Source organism: Lagenorhynchus albirostris, chromosome 2 (genome assembly GCF_949774975.1).
Source record: "Lagenorhynchus albirostris chromosome 2, mLagAlb1.1, whole genome shotgun sequence".
In the NCBI taxonomy this organism is placed as follows: Eukaryota; Metazoa; Chordata; class Mammalia; order Artiodactyla; family Delphinidae; genus Lagenorhynchus; species Lagenorhynchus albirostris.
The window spans coordinates 16438490-16453915 of record NC_083096.1 but is presented as its reverse complement, the minus strand read 5'-3'; the positions used below and the strand labels follow the sequence as shown (position 1 = coordinate 16453915).

Below are 15426 nucleotides of genomic sequence, written 5' to 3'. Positions count from 1 at the left end.
TTTCTCTTACTACAAAATTATTATTGCGGTTTCGTTTTAACAAAAGCCCAAATTGATATATTGACAATTTCAAATAAATGAAAACACTGCAGAAAGTCTGTAATTTCAAGAGTGTTAATAACATATAGTCAATGATCTCCTAACAGCAGCCAATATGCTCTCCTTAGAGACTTAACAGATTTAAATTGCATCACCTTTGCTTCTGTGCCACCTTTAAGGAAACAGGCACTTAAGTTCCAAGAAATCTTACTGAATTTTAGTCAACTTTTCAAGAAAAGAGCAAAAGGAATAATCACAACTTTGAAAGGTAAGGAAAAAAATTAGCAGCTCTAATTATTAAAACCTTGATTATTCAACATACTGGGAAAACATCACTCTAGACTGGTATGTGTTCTGAATGGGGGAAGGAAGGTACTATTCCCTTAAGGATTAAAACTAATCTCCAGTGAAAACTTTTCTTATACAAAATGTAAGTTTTTGTTGCTTCCTTAAACAGAGTGCCCTAAATACAATCTTATCTTAAAAAAAAGAAATTCACTCAAGGTCAACATCAAGGAAGCAGCCAACGTGCCCTGCCACATGTTGGTATGTGGCTGGTACATTCAGGGCTGCATTTATTTGGTCCAAGGGAGGGATTTACAGATTCTGGATTACAGCATTCCCTCCGAATAGGTGACAATTAATTCTTTAAACCTAGAAATGTTTCCATTTCTAAAGTACACTATTCACCTTCCCCGACTGGGTAAACAGACTAACTGTCCTCTGTGTTCGGGACCCTGCAGAGACAGACAGACTCGTGAGCTCCTGCACTAAGCGGCCTTCACACACACTGCTCTTCGGGCCGCCTGTTCCTTTGTGTCAGGCTTCCCGCACTAACCCAGGGCCTCTGCCCCGCGCTTGACGTTTTTGACCTGATTTACTGTCATTCGTCTCATTTCTCATTACAACCTGGAGCAGACATTGCCTCCAAAAGTCTTTACCTCTCAGACATGTTCCACCTTTTACAGTCTTGATTTGGTGAAAGCTGTCACCATTTCTGAATCTCCCAAGCTGTCGTCGACCTCACAGTCACCCCACCCACAGTCCCTCCCTCTCCTTCATCCCTCTGAATCAGGTGAGTCCCAGACCCAGTCAACCTCAAAACTGCCTGTCAAATCTGGCTCCTCTTTTCTTCTCACCCCCATGCAACCTTAGCTCACCCCCTTTTAGTTCTCCCCTCCTGCTCTGATTACCACAATAGCCTCCCACTGGTTGGTCTTCTGACACTGGCTTTACATCCTCCAGCCTTCTTTTTCTTAAAAATAATCAAACCTTATCACATCACTTACCTGATGAAAAATTACAACTGGCTCCCAAATGCCTAAAGGATAAAGTCCAAATTCCTTAACTGAAGGTACGAGACTAAAAAATCTGATCCCAACTTACTCACTAGCTCCCCACCCGTCAGCAAACACCCTATATTCCAACCCCTATGGAAGAAGAAAAGAGAAAAGAAAGAAAATTATAAAGAATGTGAAAAACTGGAAAACTCTTAGGCTTTTTCCCCTTACAGTAGTACAAAGATTGGCAGTTCTTTTCCTCCTAACCAACTGCTTAAGTGTGCCTTGAAAAGAAATAAAAATGAGATGCACGGTCTCTTTTTTCCTTGAATTATTACTAGTGAAAATGTCTACTGATTATGGCTTCGTTCTCTGATGCTTATTTCATTTAAGTGTTTTCAAAGACTGTCTCAGTATAGGCTGGTTTCAGCAACACTGAACACTTGTTCCAATTTATGACTTTCTTCACGAAATTCTTTAGCTTGAAGGTAAACACTTCAACAGAAGTATCACTCACTGCTGCCTCCTTCCCTGTTATCATCTGAATTCACCATTATACAATGAAAAATGCTTCTTCAGTTACTCAAAGCACCTTTACCTACAGGCTAGGTTGGTTCAATGGATGAACTAGTGCCACCACTACGTTTGCTTCATGACATTTTAAAATCAAAGCTAAGGTTCTTATATTCTTCCAAAGCACATTCCTCTTGAGAGTCACATTTCCAAAGCACATTCCTCTTGAGAGTCACATTTTCTTCCAAAGCACATTCCTCTTGAGAGTCACATTTTCTATGAACATTCTCACATCATAATTTTTCCAACTTTAAAACTTTCTAATTTCATGAGCTAACATCTATACCACCTGGAACATGTACTAAAACAATTTTTCAAATGGTTTCTCTTCTCGTTTCTATGTGAAATATTCGATGGACTGATTCATTCAAAGAACCAACCTCCACTGAATTTGACATTCAATACTTTACCCCAAATTTTTATTTTTTGGCTAAGAATCACTCTTTTCTTAGGCTTTCTAACTTCCACTAACAATGTTGCATTTCATAGCCCTATCTCACAAAATATAAATAAAATAAAAATAAACTAAGTCCCCTGTATTGATTTAACAAGATTTACTGTGACATGATATGATAGGGAATAGAGAAAACAATGGGCATAAAAGTGGATACTGGGTAGTGAACTCACCAGTAAGTGACATACTTCTGCATATAAGCTTTACAATATGAGGAACTTTTTAAAAAAGGAAAAAGCAAAAAAAAAAAGTGTTAAATTTGTGAATGCCAAGGTGTAATGTGTTTACATTTATTAACGTGATGTATATCATCTGTACAAATGACCTGGCTTAACATGATGAAAGAGATACACAATTATTTATTAAGAAAAAAATAAACCATACATATGTAACTGAAGAAACAGCTCATTTTTTTAGAGATGAAAAATACTTAGAATAATAACTGCCCTAGGCACTAGAGTGAAGGCTTTTTTTGATTTACAAATATTAGCTGTTATTTCTTCTGAAACAAGCCCATCAAGTAACTTTTTGTCTTACTTCACAGTACCCAAGCTCAGCTCCAAGGAGTAAAGTACAGTAATTGGTGACTCAAATGTAATTTAATATATCAGTGTGACATCTTTTAAAATACTTGTAAGTCATTTCGAAATCTCTTTCCCTAAAGATGATCTTTAAAAAGCAATTACACCTTTTCTGCCCTAAGGAGGGGTTTCTAACATATGAGTTCCCAAGTACTTTGCTCTAGAAATAATGACTACCTACAACAAAATTAGGAAAGAAAAAGATTTAAAAACTTCTAAGGGCAACAGCATTATCCAAGTCAGCAGGATCAGAGGAGGAAAAATGTCTTGATAAAGAGCTAATGATATGAAAGGCAGTCTTGGAACATATCAAACAGTACTCCAATCTAGGCACCAAAAGCCTTGAAGAAGATCATGGTTTTAAGTGAAATAAGCAGACTTTAAACAGCTGAAGTTGTAGCTCACAAAAACAGTAAATATAAAAACATAAAATGAAGTAAGTCAAATGTAGATGTATAGTGCACAAATACATATCACCCTTAAAAAAGAGTTATAAATCATAGATATGTGACTTGTAAAGAAATGAATTAGTAATTCTCGTTATCTACCAATCAGATTACGTAACAAAAATTAACAGACTAGCCATATGTTTTAAAAAGCATATACTCTCTTTTTTTCTTTATTTTCTAAGAAACAATGCTAAACGCACATGTGTCAGAGCACGAATCTAAATATCTAAAGACTCGCAAAGGAGAGAGAGAATCACAACGATTGTTTCCAAAGAAGATGCAAACCCATAGAAATAGAGGTGAATAGATCTGCTACGTGGACGTTTCCCTCTTTATATGGCTAAAATTTTAGGAAGTGTGCCTATAATGTATTTTTCAAACAATTCACTTCAAAACATTAAAAATGTCAAAATTTAAAGGTTTATTGTTTGTGAAATACTTTATAATCAACTTAAGACTACCAGTAATTCCATTAAAGCAATAAGAAGCTACGACAGATGAACCTTTTTGCTTTTAAAATAAAAAGGAGGTCTTCCAATTAACCCCCAGACGTGCATTTATCTCCAATTCTTACAGGAAAGCCTACAAAAATTAAAATAAAGGTATAAAAGTTATAAACATACAAGGAAACAATACAGAAGGGAAAACAATAGGAGACACAATATGCCAGCAAATTTTGGGGGGATGAAAACTAGACAGAGTAGTAGCAACCAATTAACAGAGAAAAATAAGCTGATGTTTAAATGACAAACAGTGGATCCATGCTCAGGAACTGGGGGCAGTGGGCGGAGGTAGGGGTAATGGGTGTGATAAAACAGAAGAATGGCTGATAGTCCGTGTAAGCAGCAGTTATTAGACCTCTTGGCCCCCTCGCCAGCTTATGGAGGCAGGTGACTGACACTAACATGGACAGCAGTTTACTCCCTGAAAATATTAAACCAGAGAGGTCCTGGACTCTGGAGCACTGGCTAACACAAAGAGCTTGTACTGGATAAGTCTACGTACTGAATGCTGGAGCCCCAAAGACTATTCCTACATTCTGCTCCAAGAATACTGGCAGCAAGTTCTTACCCCATACATAGGCAGAGGATTCTTAAGAGTCTTCTCTAGAAAAGATATAAAGTTCCAGAAGAAAGTCCTACAGAAGCTGACATTTGGACATTCCCCAACAAAAGCACCAACTCTCTTGACTCTTCTATAGCTGAGCTCACCAACCAGTAAAGCCTGGGCTCATGCTGGGATGCTCAATCCATTCTCTAGTACTTTACTCGTAAATATGAGTAGACACTGAGGATCGCCATGTACTAAGGAAGGCCTCCAACTGGAAAGACTGAGGCCAAAGCAAACAGCAAAAATGAGCTCAGAAGAGACTAAAACAACGCAGAGCAGAAGACAAATTTAAGATGCCTATAATTAATTCCCCAAAGAGAACAGACAGTGCATTCGTGAAACAATAATAGGATCCCAAGAATAAAATAAAGGAACAAAAAGTGTTCTTCAAAATTAAAAAATATGAAGTCATATATTTTTAAAACTCAATTTAAGGGCTAGAAATCAAAGAACTTCCCCCAGAAAGGTGCCAGAGAGAGAGAAAATTAGAGGGGAAAAAAGTTATGAAAATAAGAGGATCAATCCAGAAGATCTAACAACCAATTAGCAGAAATTCCAGAAAGAGAACACAGAAAAAAAAAAAGGCACAAAAATCATCAAAGATATTAAATCCAAGAAACCAAACAACGTGTCTAGAAGGGAGGAACGTGAACTTCTCACTGGGTTGAGAGAGCCACCACGGGCTCAGCACAGGGAGTGAGCAATCCGCCCGGCACATTTCACTGCAGAGTTTCAGAACAGCAGAGATAGAGAGACGAGCCCAAAGGTTCCAAGGGGTAAAGAACCAGAAATCAAAACAGCACAGGGCCTCTCACTGGCAAAAAAAAAAAAAAAAAGAAAGAAAGAAACAATAACTTCAAATCTCTGAGGGAAGATTATTTCTAACACACACATCTATATTACATTAGTTTCCCATGTCTGCCATAATATCACTACCACCAAGTGGGTGGTTTAAAACAACAGCCATTTAGCGTGCCACAGTTGAGAGTGTGGCCAGGCCCCCCTTCCTGAGGGCTGTGGGAGAGAAGCGCTTCTGTGCTTCCTCCAGCTCCCGGGGGCTGTCGGCACTCTGACTCATGGCTGTCACTCCAGCCTCTGCCTCCGCTGTGACACTGCCCCTTCTGCTTCTGCCTGTCAGATCTCCCATGTGTCTCTTACAAGGACACTTGTCACTGGACTTAGGGCCCATGCAGATAATTCAGTATGATCTCTTCATCTCAACATCCTTAACTTAATTACATCTGCAAAGACCCTTTTTCCAAATAAGGTACATCACAGCTTCCAGGTATCAGGACGTGGACTTATTTCAGGGGCCACCATTCAACCCACTACATATATCTAGCCAATGCATCAATTAAAAATGAGGATACCCAAATACGTTCCCAGAAAGCTACTGGTAAATGTAACCTCATCAAAATGAGGGAGAAAGCCAAGAGAAAATAAGACATTTAGTCCAAGAAACAGAGACTACTGCACAGGGAAGAGGCAAAGGGAATTCCCAGGACAGTGATAAAGCAAAGTCGAAAATAGACAGTGCCTAGCAGGTAAAAAACAATCAGTCTGGACTGTAGCAGGGTGACCATGAAGAAAATAGTACTGAGAAGGGTTTAAGAGTTCTTTTGAAGAGTGTAGCAAGCCTTTGGTGCATAAAACAAAGCAAATGTTAATTCCAGGAAAACAAAAACTGTAAGGAAATAAAGAAAGAAAATATTATCATACATTACTTGGCTTAGCAGTGAATAATGTTTACATTGAATACTGATTTAGCCAAAAACATGAATATACTATATTGGAAGGACCGAGTATGAGATGTATGGGGTCGAAGGAATGTTAAGAATGCCAATTCTTTACCTCCCATAAAAGATAATATCTAATATTGATAACAACACAGTATGAATATTATTTAATATATGCAGGTAAACACTAGAAGAAAGATCTATTACCTTGGGGCGAAGGGACAAGACAAGGGGTAGAGGGGGATGGGGAAGGGTATTTTATTTAGTTATAGTTCCCTTTTGGAGCAGTGTTCCTATTGCGTTGCAAATAAAATTTTAAAAAAAAATTAATGCAGCAAAAAAGAAAAGGTTCTGAGAAAAGTAACTTGTTCAGGGCCGTAATATAGCTAAGAAACGTTTGTCACAATGTCTCAAAGTTTCTAATATCTTGCAGGAGTATGGAAATTCTTGAAACAGGGTTCTTAAATCCCCAAGTCACATGTCTTCCTAAGGATTCAAAAACGGACAAACAGACAAACAAATAAACCAACCAACCACACACACCACCAAGAGCACTCCTGAGGTATACTGACAGTAATGGACCCGACCTCTATGTTAGATTATTACCACTCTACCCAGCTTTGCTTAATATAACACGACTGGCTCTTGTTTGTTTTGAACTTTAATGTCACAACCACCGGGTAAAGGGCCTGAAGACATGAAGGTCTTTCTAGATTGGTATCCTGACAGACAGCTGCCAGTGAATCCAGTTTATATGTGGATGGACGCTAAAGATTTCACAATATTAGAAATAAGAGATTAAAAGCCTGTGTTCTGAATACCATTATGCTCAGAAAAGAGACACCAATGAGCAACTTCCATAAAATCTCTTCTGTCAGACTGTATGAGGAGAGAAGGAGCATTTATTAGGCAAATGTGTAGCAGCAGTGGTGCTAGGATAAGGTGAAATAAGAGAAAAAGCTGAAATCTTATTCTCTACTTAATTAACGTCCTCCTTTATCCAGTCCATTAATACATGACTCATTTCCGAATGGTGTTTTGGCACACCAAACCGATTCCCACCTTGGCCTTCCCTCCTTCTCTTCAATTGCCTTAAAAGTCCACCTATTTCAAGTAACCTACATAGACTTAACTGTTCTATGTCCTAAATGAATAATATAGGTTACTTTGAAATTCTCCCCATAGACGGGAATAGCCACTTAATTGATAGTCTATTGTACCTAGTGTAATTGATGATAATAGTCTAGACATACTAATTGAGCATTTGTATGTTGTCATGTTAATCTTATTTACTTGAGATCATGTGTCTGTCTGAATTGTAAGCCTTTAAAAGATACAAGGATAGCACCTGGTACAAATAGGTACTTTACGTTTTTCCATAAGTATAAGATCAAAATGAAAACAAACATTTTTAAAAGAAAAAAATGTGCCAGGGTAGCACTGGTGTGGGATAGGTAGTTCTAGAAACAAATTACTTTTAAAGCAAAGCCACTTTGGTTTAAATCTCAAGGAATTTTTGACCTTGTCTCAGATTAGTACCATGCCTGTGATCACTCAAGTAGAAAAAAAGAAGGTCAAGGGCAAAAGAGCAAATGGTAACAAAGAAAATGCAATAATTCCACTGAAAAGAACCCTTCATGTATTTTCATAACTCATGAAAAAACTAATCCCAAAGCAAAAACAAATGCTTCTACTAAAACTTACTTTGAAACCAACGAGGAAAAGGGAAAAAAAGTCTTTCCTTTTCCATTGCCCCATTAGCTCTTTCTCATCCAATGCTGCTGGATCTTTCTCCAGTTCTTACAGTAAAATATCATTACATCACAAGTGAGAACAGAACACAGCCTGTTAGACTTTTTAACTAAAAAGTACAAATCCCCATGCACAGTATTCATGTGTTCATAATTACTTCTGACAAACACTTTAAAAAGGCAGCACCAGTGAGCACCACATTTACATAAATATACAAAATTTGAGTCCTTTGATATTCAAGAGATCAGCAAAGTATAAACAGCTTAGAAAATTTTTGTCAAAATTAGGTAAAATGGCCACTTAATCAAGAAACTTGAAAAATACTTCAACACTAGGCTAGCATGAAATTCCTAAATGCTCTTCTTGCCAGAGTTCCCATTGTCTTCCCAAAATACAAACAAAAAACTTACGAAAGCAACTCTAGTTTCCTGATTGAAGTACTCTTTGTTGGCCATAGAAACCAAGCCATCAAATCCAACTATGTACTTTGCTTTAATTTAAAAAAAAAACACAGCCCTTCTGAGAGTAAAGCACATTTCAGAACCTTTCACCTGGTACAGTAAAAAGAAAGCTAGTGGGGGTTCATAGGTCAAAAGGCTGGAGAAGCAGAGATTCATGCCAAAGATCATGAAAAGTATTTATGTTCTTCATCTCCCAAACAGCCAAGTATCATCAAAGCTGCCTCAGCACAAGGATGAATTCTCACCATATTTCCCAAAGCTCCAATTCTTCATTTCAGAAGTTACACACCATCACAATTACTGCTGTGGGTAACAGTCTCAATTGAAGCTGTATCCCTCACTTAGTCTTCTACAAAATGCACAAAACGCAGGATTTCAGATAGGAGAGAAACTGCTCTTGTCTCTAAAAAATTTACCTGAATCTACTGGTTCCTGAGTTCTAACAACATCTATAACTGGCAACTTCCATACTGAATAAGTCATCATGAAATTTAAGAATACAAACTTTTAAATTAGGCTGTGGGCATGTAGACATTTTAATAAAATCTGAAAAAAAACAAAACAAAACCAACCCTATAATTTTATAGTATGCTTTTTCACCTCAAAACTCTAAGAGCTGACATCTGATGCACTGAATCCTATCTAACGGTCTTACCTGTTTGGCTTTTGAGTTCTTCCCAGTCAAACATTTCTCATTTGTGCTTCCATCCATTCCTCTGAGAACACTGATGAAATCTTTCTTGGAAACAGTTGATATCAGCTTAGCACGCTTTCTAATAGAGCCTCCAGCTTCTTTAACCTTTTCATCAACGTTCTTCTGATGCTTTTGAACAGCATTAAATAATTGCACCACACCCCTATAGAACATAAATGACCAGAGCAATGTAGTTAAGTAACAATTACAACTAGAACACAAACTCTGAGGACAGAAACAATATATTTTCACTGCTCAGAAAAGAGGCACTAATTTAATAGGCACTCAAGTGAAAAGCGCTGAATAAATCTGAAAAGTGAACATACATTTCAATGAATGAATATAAACTTCTGAATAGAGAATAAATATATGTGGATTGATTTGTGATTTTTTTTCAGCTTTAGTCTTTCTAAATCAACTTTTGTACAACTAGAACTAAGAATCAGAACTAAGATGTTTTAACACAAACATCTACTTCTCAAAATATAAAGGCTTTACAGTGTAAATGGAATGAGCACAGCCTTTATTTACAGTTAGCTGTCTAATCATCTGATGCTAGGAAAGATTTTCTGGATCTCAATTTCATCTGTAAATGGGAAAAACAATACTCAAGAAGCTTAAAAAGTATTCAGCTATGTTACCTGCAACTCTTATAAGACTAATTTAAAAAAATATTTTTTGAAGTACTTTGTGCTATAGTTAAACTCACCGAAAGATAAACTCTGAAGATTAAGAACTGTCATGTCCATTACAGTAGCCACGAGGCACACGTAGCTAGTGAACACACAAAATATGGCCAGTATGAACTGCAATGTGCTCCAAGTTTAAAATACACACTGGATTTTGAAGACTCAGTATGAAAAAGAGAATTTTAAAATCTCTTTAATAATTGTTTTATATTGATTACACGCTGAAATAATAATTTGACTACACTGAGTTAAATGTATTATTTAAATTAATTTCACCTCTTTCTTTATACTTTTTTCAATGTGGCTATAAGAAAATTTTAAATTACACACATGGATCACATTATATTTCTACTGGACAGCAATGATTTAGACCATTAACATCCCTTCCAGCTCTAAAATTCTACAACCTATTAATTTTCCTGCTCTAATCATCACTGGCAGAGGCAATCCACCACAGGCCCTGAGCATCCCTGCACGTTCTTGCTGGGTTCTTCAAGAATGCAAGGCCCCGACTGCTCTTTACCCAGGCCATTTCTCAGGGTTGTGTTTGCAGTACGCAACCTTGAAAGATGAGGTAATGTCTCCCCCCGGACAAAGAGCAGGCTTGTTACCATTCACCATAAAAGCAACAGACTCCCAGGTACAGAGTTCCTCTCCTGTAACACAACCCACCACAGGCACAGGCATCCATCTAGGGCACCTGCACTGCCCCCGTGGGACACAGGGAACCAGTGGGAACGTGAAGCTCTGGCTACTGCTTTTGCCGTGAGTAACAAAGTCCTTTGTCTCTGGCCCACAAGCCTCTTGTCTCCTGCCAGCATCGAAGAAACTTTACCAAGCTGGCTTATTTGTTTATAAGGAGGGTAAAATTCCATACCCTTCACAGCAGAGCTGGGACCAAAGTGAGGAGAGTGAGATGCCCAGGGTATAAAATTTAAGGAGGCACTTATTCTCTGGCACTAATCCTGCACTCTTCTAAGCTCTGCACGGGTATTAATTATTTAATTCTCAGAGAAATCCTATAGGGTAGGTATAATATTCTCTCCTTTTTGTAAGGAAAAATAAACTGAGACAGAGAGAAAGTAAGTAAATGCCCAGGGACACCCAGCTAGTCAGCCAGTGTGCAGGGACAGGTCAGCAGTCTGGCTCTACTGCTCCCTCTCTTACCCATGCAGCCTCACTGTCTTACTGTACAACACCCAGATGGACTGTTGTAGGCAAACAGGACATTTAAGGGAATTCCACTAAATGTAACTGCTATATTCTTTAAGCAGCAACCCAACTGTTACCTCCACCGTGGAGCCTGCTGCAACTCCCCTACAGTCTCCCATCATATGTTCCTAACACATCAGACGTACCTTTATTTACAAAGAGACTAGAACTCCTATACGTAAGTGGGCAAAGACCATGAAGCAGCCACCAGCTTCTATTTATCTTTGAACACAGAGGGCAACAAATGAATGTTTGGTGCCAATGATAAAAAAAATGCGGAGTGAAAGGACAGCACGAAGTTGCTATAATGTGTAATTTGTGACGTCATATAGTGCAAAATAACAAAAATAATCATCTAGCGCCATAATTTAAGACAAGCATCCTAAGAGAAATGCAGTAAGAGGTCTGATTATACTGTTCTTGTGACTATAAAATACAAGATGATATGAAATAGGTTCATACCAAATATCCACTTAGCACGTTATATTCTTGCCTCACGAGACCTCCAGAATCTGCGGTTGAATCCAGTATTAAATAGGCAGAGGCTCAGACATAAATCACTTGGCTCTGAGAAGGCAGACCTTAAGAATCAAAGCTAGTCAGAAATGGATCACTCCACAGCTTTAGAGTACTTATTTTTTAAAGGGCAAGAACACTGTCTTACCTCGTTGCAATTCTCTGAAGATTTCTCTCTGTTTCTTTGTCTTTGACAACATCTGGCTTTACTCTGCACATCATTTCCCATTCCCGCTTCTTATCAAGCTGTGTTATAAATATTGTTATGTGAAAGAATATTAGGCATTTTTGAAAGTGCAGCATACTTTGATATGATACTCTGTGAAAGGACAAAGGTAATAAATCATTCTGGCTTAGTTTGTCACAGGGACTTTCAAAAACCCACACTTTCAGGGGTTCGGCTCAGGGAGCCTGTGGTTAGCACTCCGAGTGTCATGTGAGAGGCACCAAGTGAGCTGATGGCAGGCTCTCTGACAGCAGGGGCCTGGAGAGCCGCCAGCTGGGCAGGACAAGGCAGGGTGTGCGCAGCCCCGTTCCCGCCCTGCCATCACCAGATCCTCGGAGGGGAGCATCAACAAGGCTCCAAACTACCCTCTTCCGTAACCACAAGTTTAAATACCGTTTCTCTTTATTTTTAGAAACTGACTTCCTCAGCAGTCAGAACTATTCAGAATTTGTATCAGCTTTGAAAAGAATAGCGTCATATCCAGATATACCCTGTTTATACAGTGACTATTTTTCTTTTCTCTTATGGCACATCTGACCAATATCCTTGCCAAATATGGCATATCAGTCACAAACTACAACAAATTGATTCTTTGCTATAATGCAGAAATAGAAAGGGATCAGGAGATAAGGAAATCGCAAAGACAACACAATCTAATTCAAAACTGTTTTCCGGGGGTATCCTGGTCTCAGGTACCTGATTTGATACACGGCTTCTCCAGGTCCCCTCCTCAGGCCAACCTATCACCAATATCAAATATACTGAAATGATGAACTAATCACCAAGAAGCTGATGAACATCAAAACCAGTAAGAATCAGTGGAAAAAAGTCTCCTTTTATCTTTTCCTTTTCTCCATTCATTTAATCTCTCATTTTGTATTAATAAAAACATCTGATCACGGTAAAACCAAATCTTTGCTCTTGGTATCAAGATTACTCTGATTCCTTTTTTTTTTTTTTTTTTTTTGCGGTACACGGGCCTCTCACTGTTGTGGCCTCTCCCGTTGCGGAGCACAGGCTCCGGACGCGCAGGCTCAGCCGCCATGGCTCACGGGCCCAGCCGCTCAGCGACACGTGGGATCTTCCAGGACCGGGGCACAAACCCGCGTCCCCTGCATCGGCAGGCAGACTCTCAACCACTGTGCCACCAGGGAAGCCCTCTGATTCCTTTTTAAAGGAGTAGATTCTTCCCCAAATCATGTAATTTATTTTAACTATCATGAAATTCATTATCAGACTATGCCAGAAATTAAAAAATCTTACTTTTAAAACAGTTGATTCTTAATTTTCTATTGTACCCAGGGGATAACAGGCATGCAGGATCCCAAAATATTTTTTAACTTTGAAATGTACTTTTATACTTATGATTAGAAATAAGTAGCCAATATTCTGGAAACCAGTAATATTTAACATTAAAAACCGATGATAATTTACATAGCCTCTACCCGGAAATATACACTCAGAGTGTTTGTGGCTGCCGTGTTGTGTTTCTGGTATCCACACGAGTGCTTTCAAGCATTATGTGGACAGTACCATCTCTAGCACTCAAAGCTTTGGCCTAGAGCAGAGTTACAGACTCGTTTCTGTTGGCTTCAAAATGCTGTTCTCTCATTGGAACACGAGGACTACAGGTAATTAAGGATTAAAGCCTCTTCTAGCTTTTGCCAGATAGAAAACAAAGATTCAAATTTTCAGTTGAAAAGCTATCAGTAAGATTTAGAGATAAAACTGATCTTAAATAAAGTACAATGAGAATATCAAATTAATAAAAGAGCAGGTTGTTTCTAAGAGCAACACTTGAAAAGTTCCATCTTTATATAGCCTCTTACAGAGAGCCAACCAGTATTAGGAACAAAGAAAACATTCATCTTGAAACAAGATAAGGGGATGGTGAACTTAAAAGGAAATAAATGTCATTGAAATCTATTTTTCTTTCATTTTTACCTATAACATAACTCTTGGAAATGAGTACTTTTATATTGTCAGTACGATTGTAGAAAGTTATTTTTCTCTCATTAAAAAATACCTATTTCAGTAACCAAATATTTTTAGACATAGAAATACCTCATCAGGGGATATAAAACCTTATTATTGTTTCTCTATCTCCTCTGTAATACACAACAGCAAACTTAAGTCCAACTTTTGGCCTTTCCCTTTCATTAATAGGCGGCACTAGTCTAACTTCTTCCACCAGTGGTTTAACAAAAGGTACCAGGAACTCAAGTTTATCCAATAGTGAAACAGTTTGTTTTCAGAACTGCAACCAACCCCTGACAATGACATCATAAAACAGATTTTGAGCAAAAAGTAACTAACATGATTCTATTAGTTCAGAATTAATAAAGTTAGTATCTGGACAGCTAAGTTGAATAAGATACTCAAACCCAGGAGTCACTGTCACATGTATAACTACTTGATTTTAAAAGGATAAATTTCCTTGGCGTTTACATTTCTATTGCTTTGCTTAGATGAACAAAAAGTGAACATGCTCAACAGAATGACTCAGACTAGATTTCTGAACACAACCTTGGTTATGCACCCTCACGTAAAACGCAAGTTACAAACTGTAATGTTAATTGGACAAACACTGCAGGGAACAATCTGGTGCAGATAAGAACTAGACTAGACAACCTAACCTACAGAACAACTGGTAGGACACACCTGTTTTCTTTTCTCTAGTCTCTCTTGCTTTAACTTCTCTTTTTCCTTTTCCAGCTCCTTGTTTTTGACCAGAATGGCGGGTTTACTTTTAGGAGTCTTCTTGTTAAGGATTTTAGCCATGGCATCTGCCCAGCCCACATTAGTTCCAACGCTAGCTTCTACAGCATTTTCACTGCCATCATCACAGGGCTCAGCTTCATCCTCATTGTCAGCTTCTACTGCTTCTTCACCAGAGGAAAAGTGATCCTTTTCCGATCCACAGCTTCCTACAGAACCTAAGAGTAGAAACAAATTAAACTTTAAAACCAGAGGCAGACCTTGGCAAGGCCATGGTAAGACCCCGGGGGCCCTTCCTAAGGCTAACGGTTCTCCATCAGTCTCCATTCTTGCAAGGGGAGACTTTTCCGAGTCCCACAGCTGCAGAAATAGCGGAGAATGGCAGGACCCTCCATCCTGCTGCCATCCTCCCGCAAAGACCTGGCCCAGCCATGTGGACGGGGAGGCCGCAGTGGCTTCAGCACCCAGGACCCAGGGAGTAGAAAAAAATCCAACAGCCCCACCACGTCTTGTCATCAATGTGGTGACAGACGCTGACATGGTGCCAGTGCAGAGTGTGTTCAAATCCCCAGGCTTTGTGTCATTAAACTACTTGAGATGACTAATGAAGGTTACTTTAAAAACAAATAACAACAAAAACTTTAATCTGTCAAGAAGATGGTATAGTGATCCCATGGCACAGAGAAGTCAGATTAGGTTCTCTGAGGGCTTTGGCCCAGATGTTTAAAATTCTGAATTTGTGTGCAGAAAAATCTAAAAACCAACTTCCTTTTATAGAAGCTGCATATGACATTAACCAATTGGGGTGTTTCAACATTTCTGAAAAATAATCTAATGAAGTGATACGTGCCCAGGGTTTGACTGCACTGCTGGGTGACTGAGTGAAAATATCAAGTTCTGGGTTGAGGATACAAATTCGTATACTGTTGAATTTTC

At 38.5% G+C, this 15426-nt stretch overlaps 1 protein-coding gene across 1 annotated transcript in view; it reads right to left on the bottom strand.

Moving 5' to 3' along the window:
- Positions 1-15426, bottom strand: part of RRP15 (ribosomal RNA processing 15 homolog) — a 46580-nt gene that overhangs the window by 19372 nt on the left and 11782 nt on the right. The window contains exons 2-4 of the mRNA XM_060127133.1: positions 14434-14708; positions 11695-11792; positions 9091-9292 (exon numbers count right to left, since the gene is read on the bottom strand). Coding sequence (XP_059983116.1) covers positions 9091-9292; positions 11695-11792; positions 14434-14708 — 575 coding nt within the window. The remainder of the gene's footprint in view (positions 1-9090; positions 9293-11694; positions 11793-14433; positions 14709-15426) is intronic.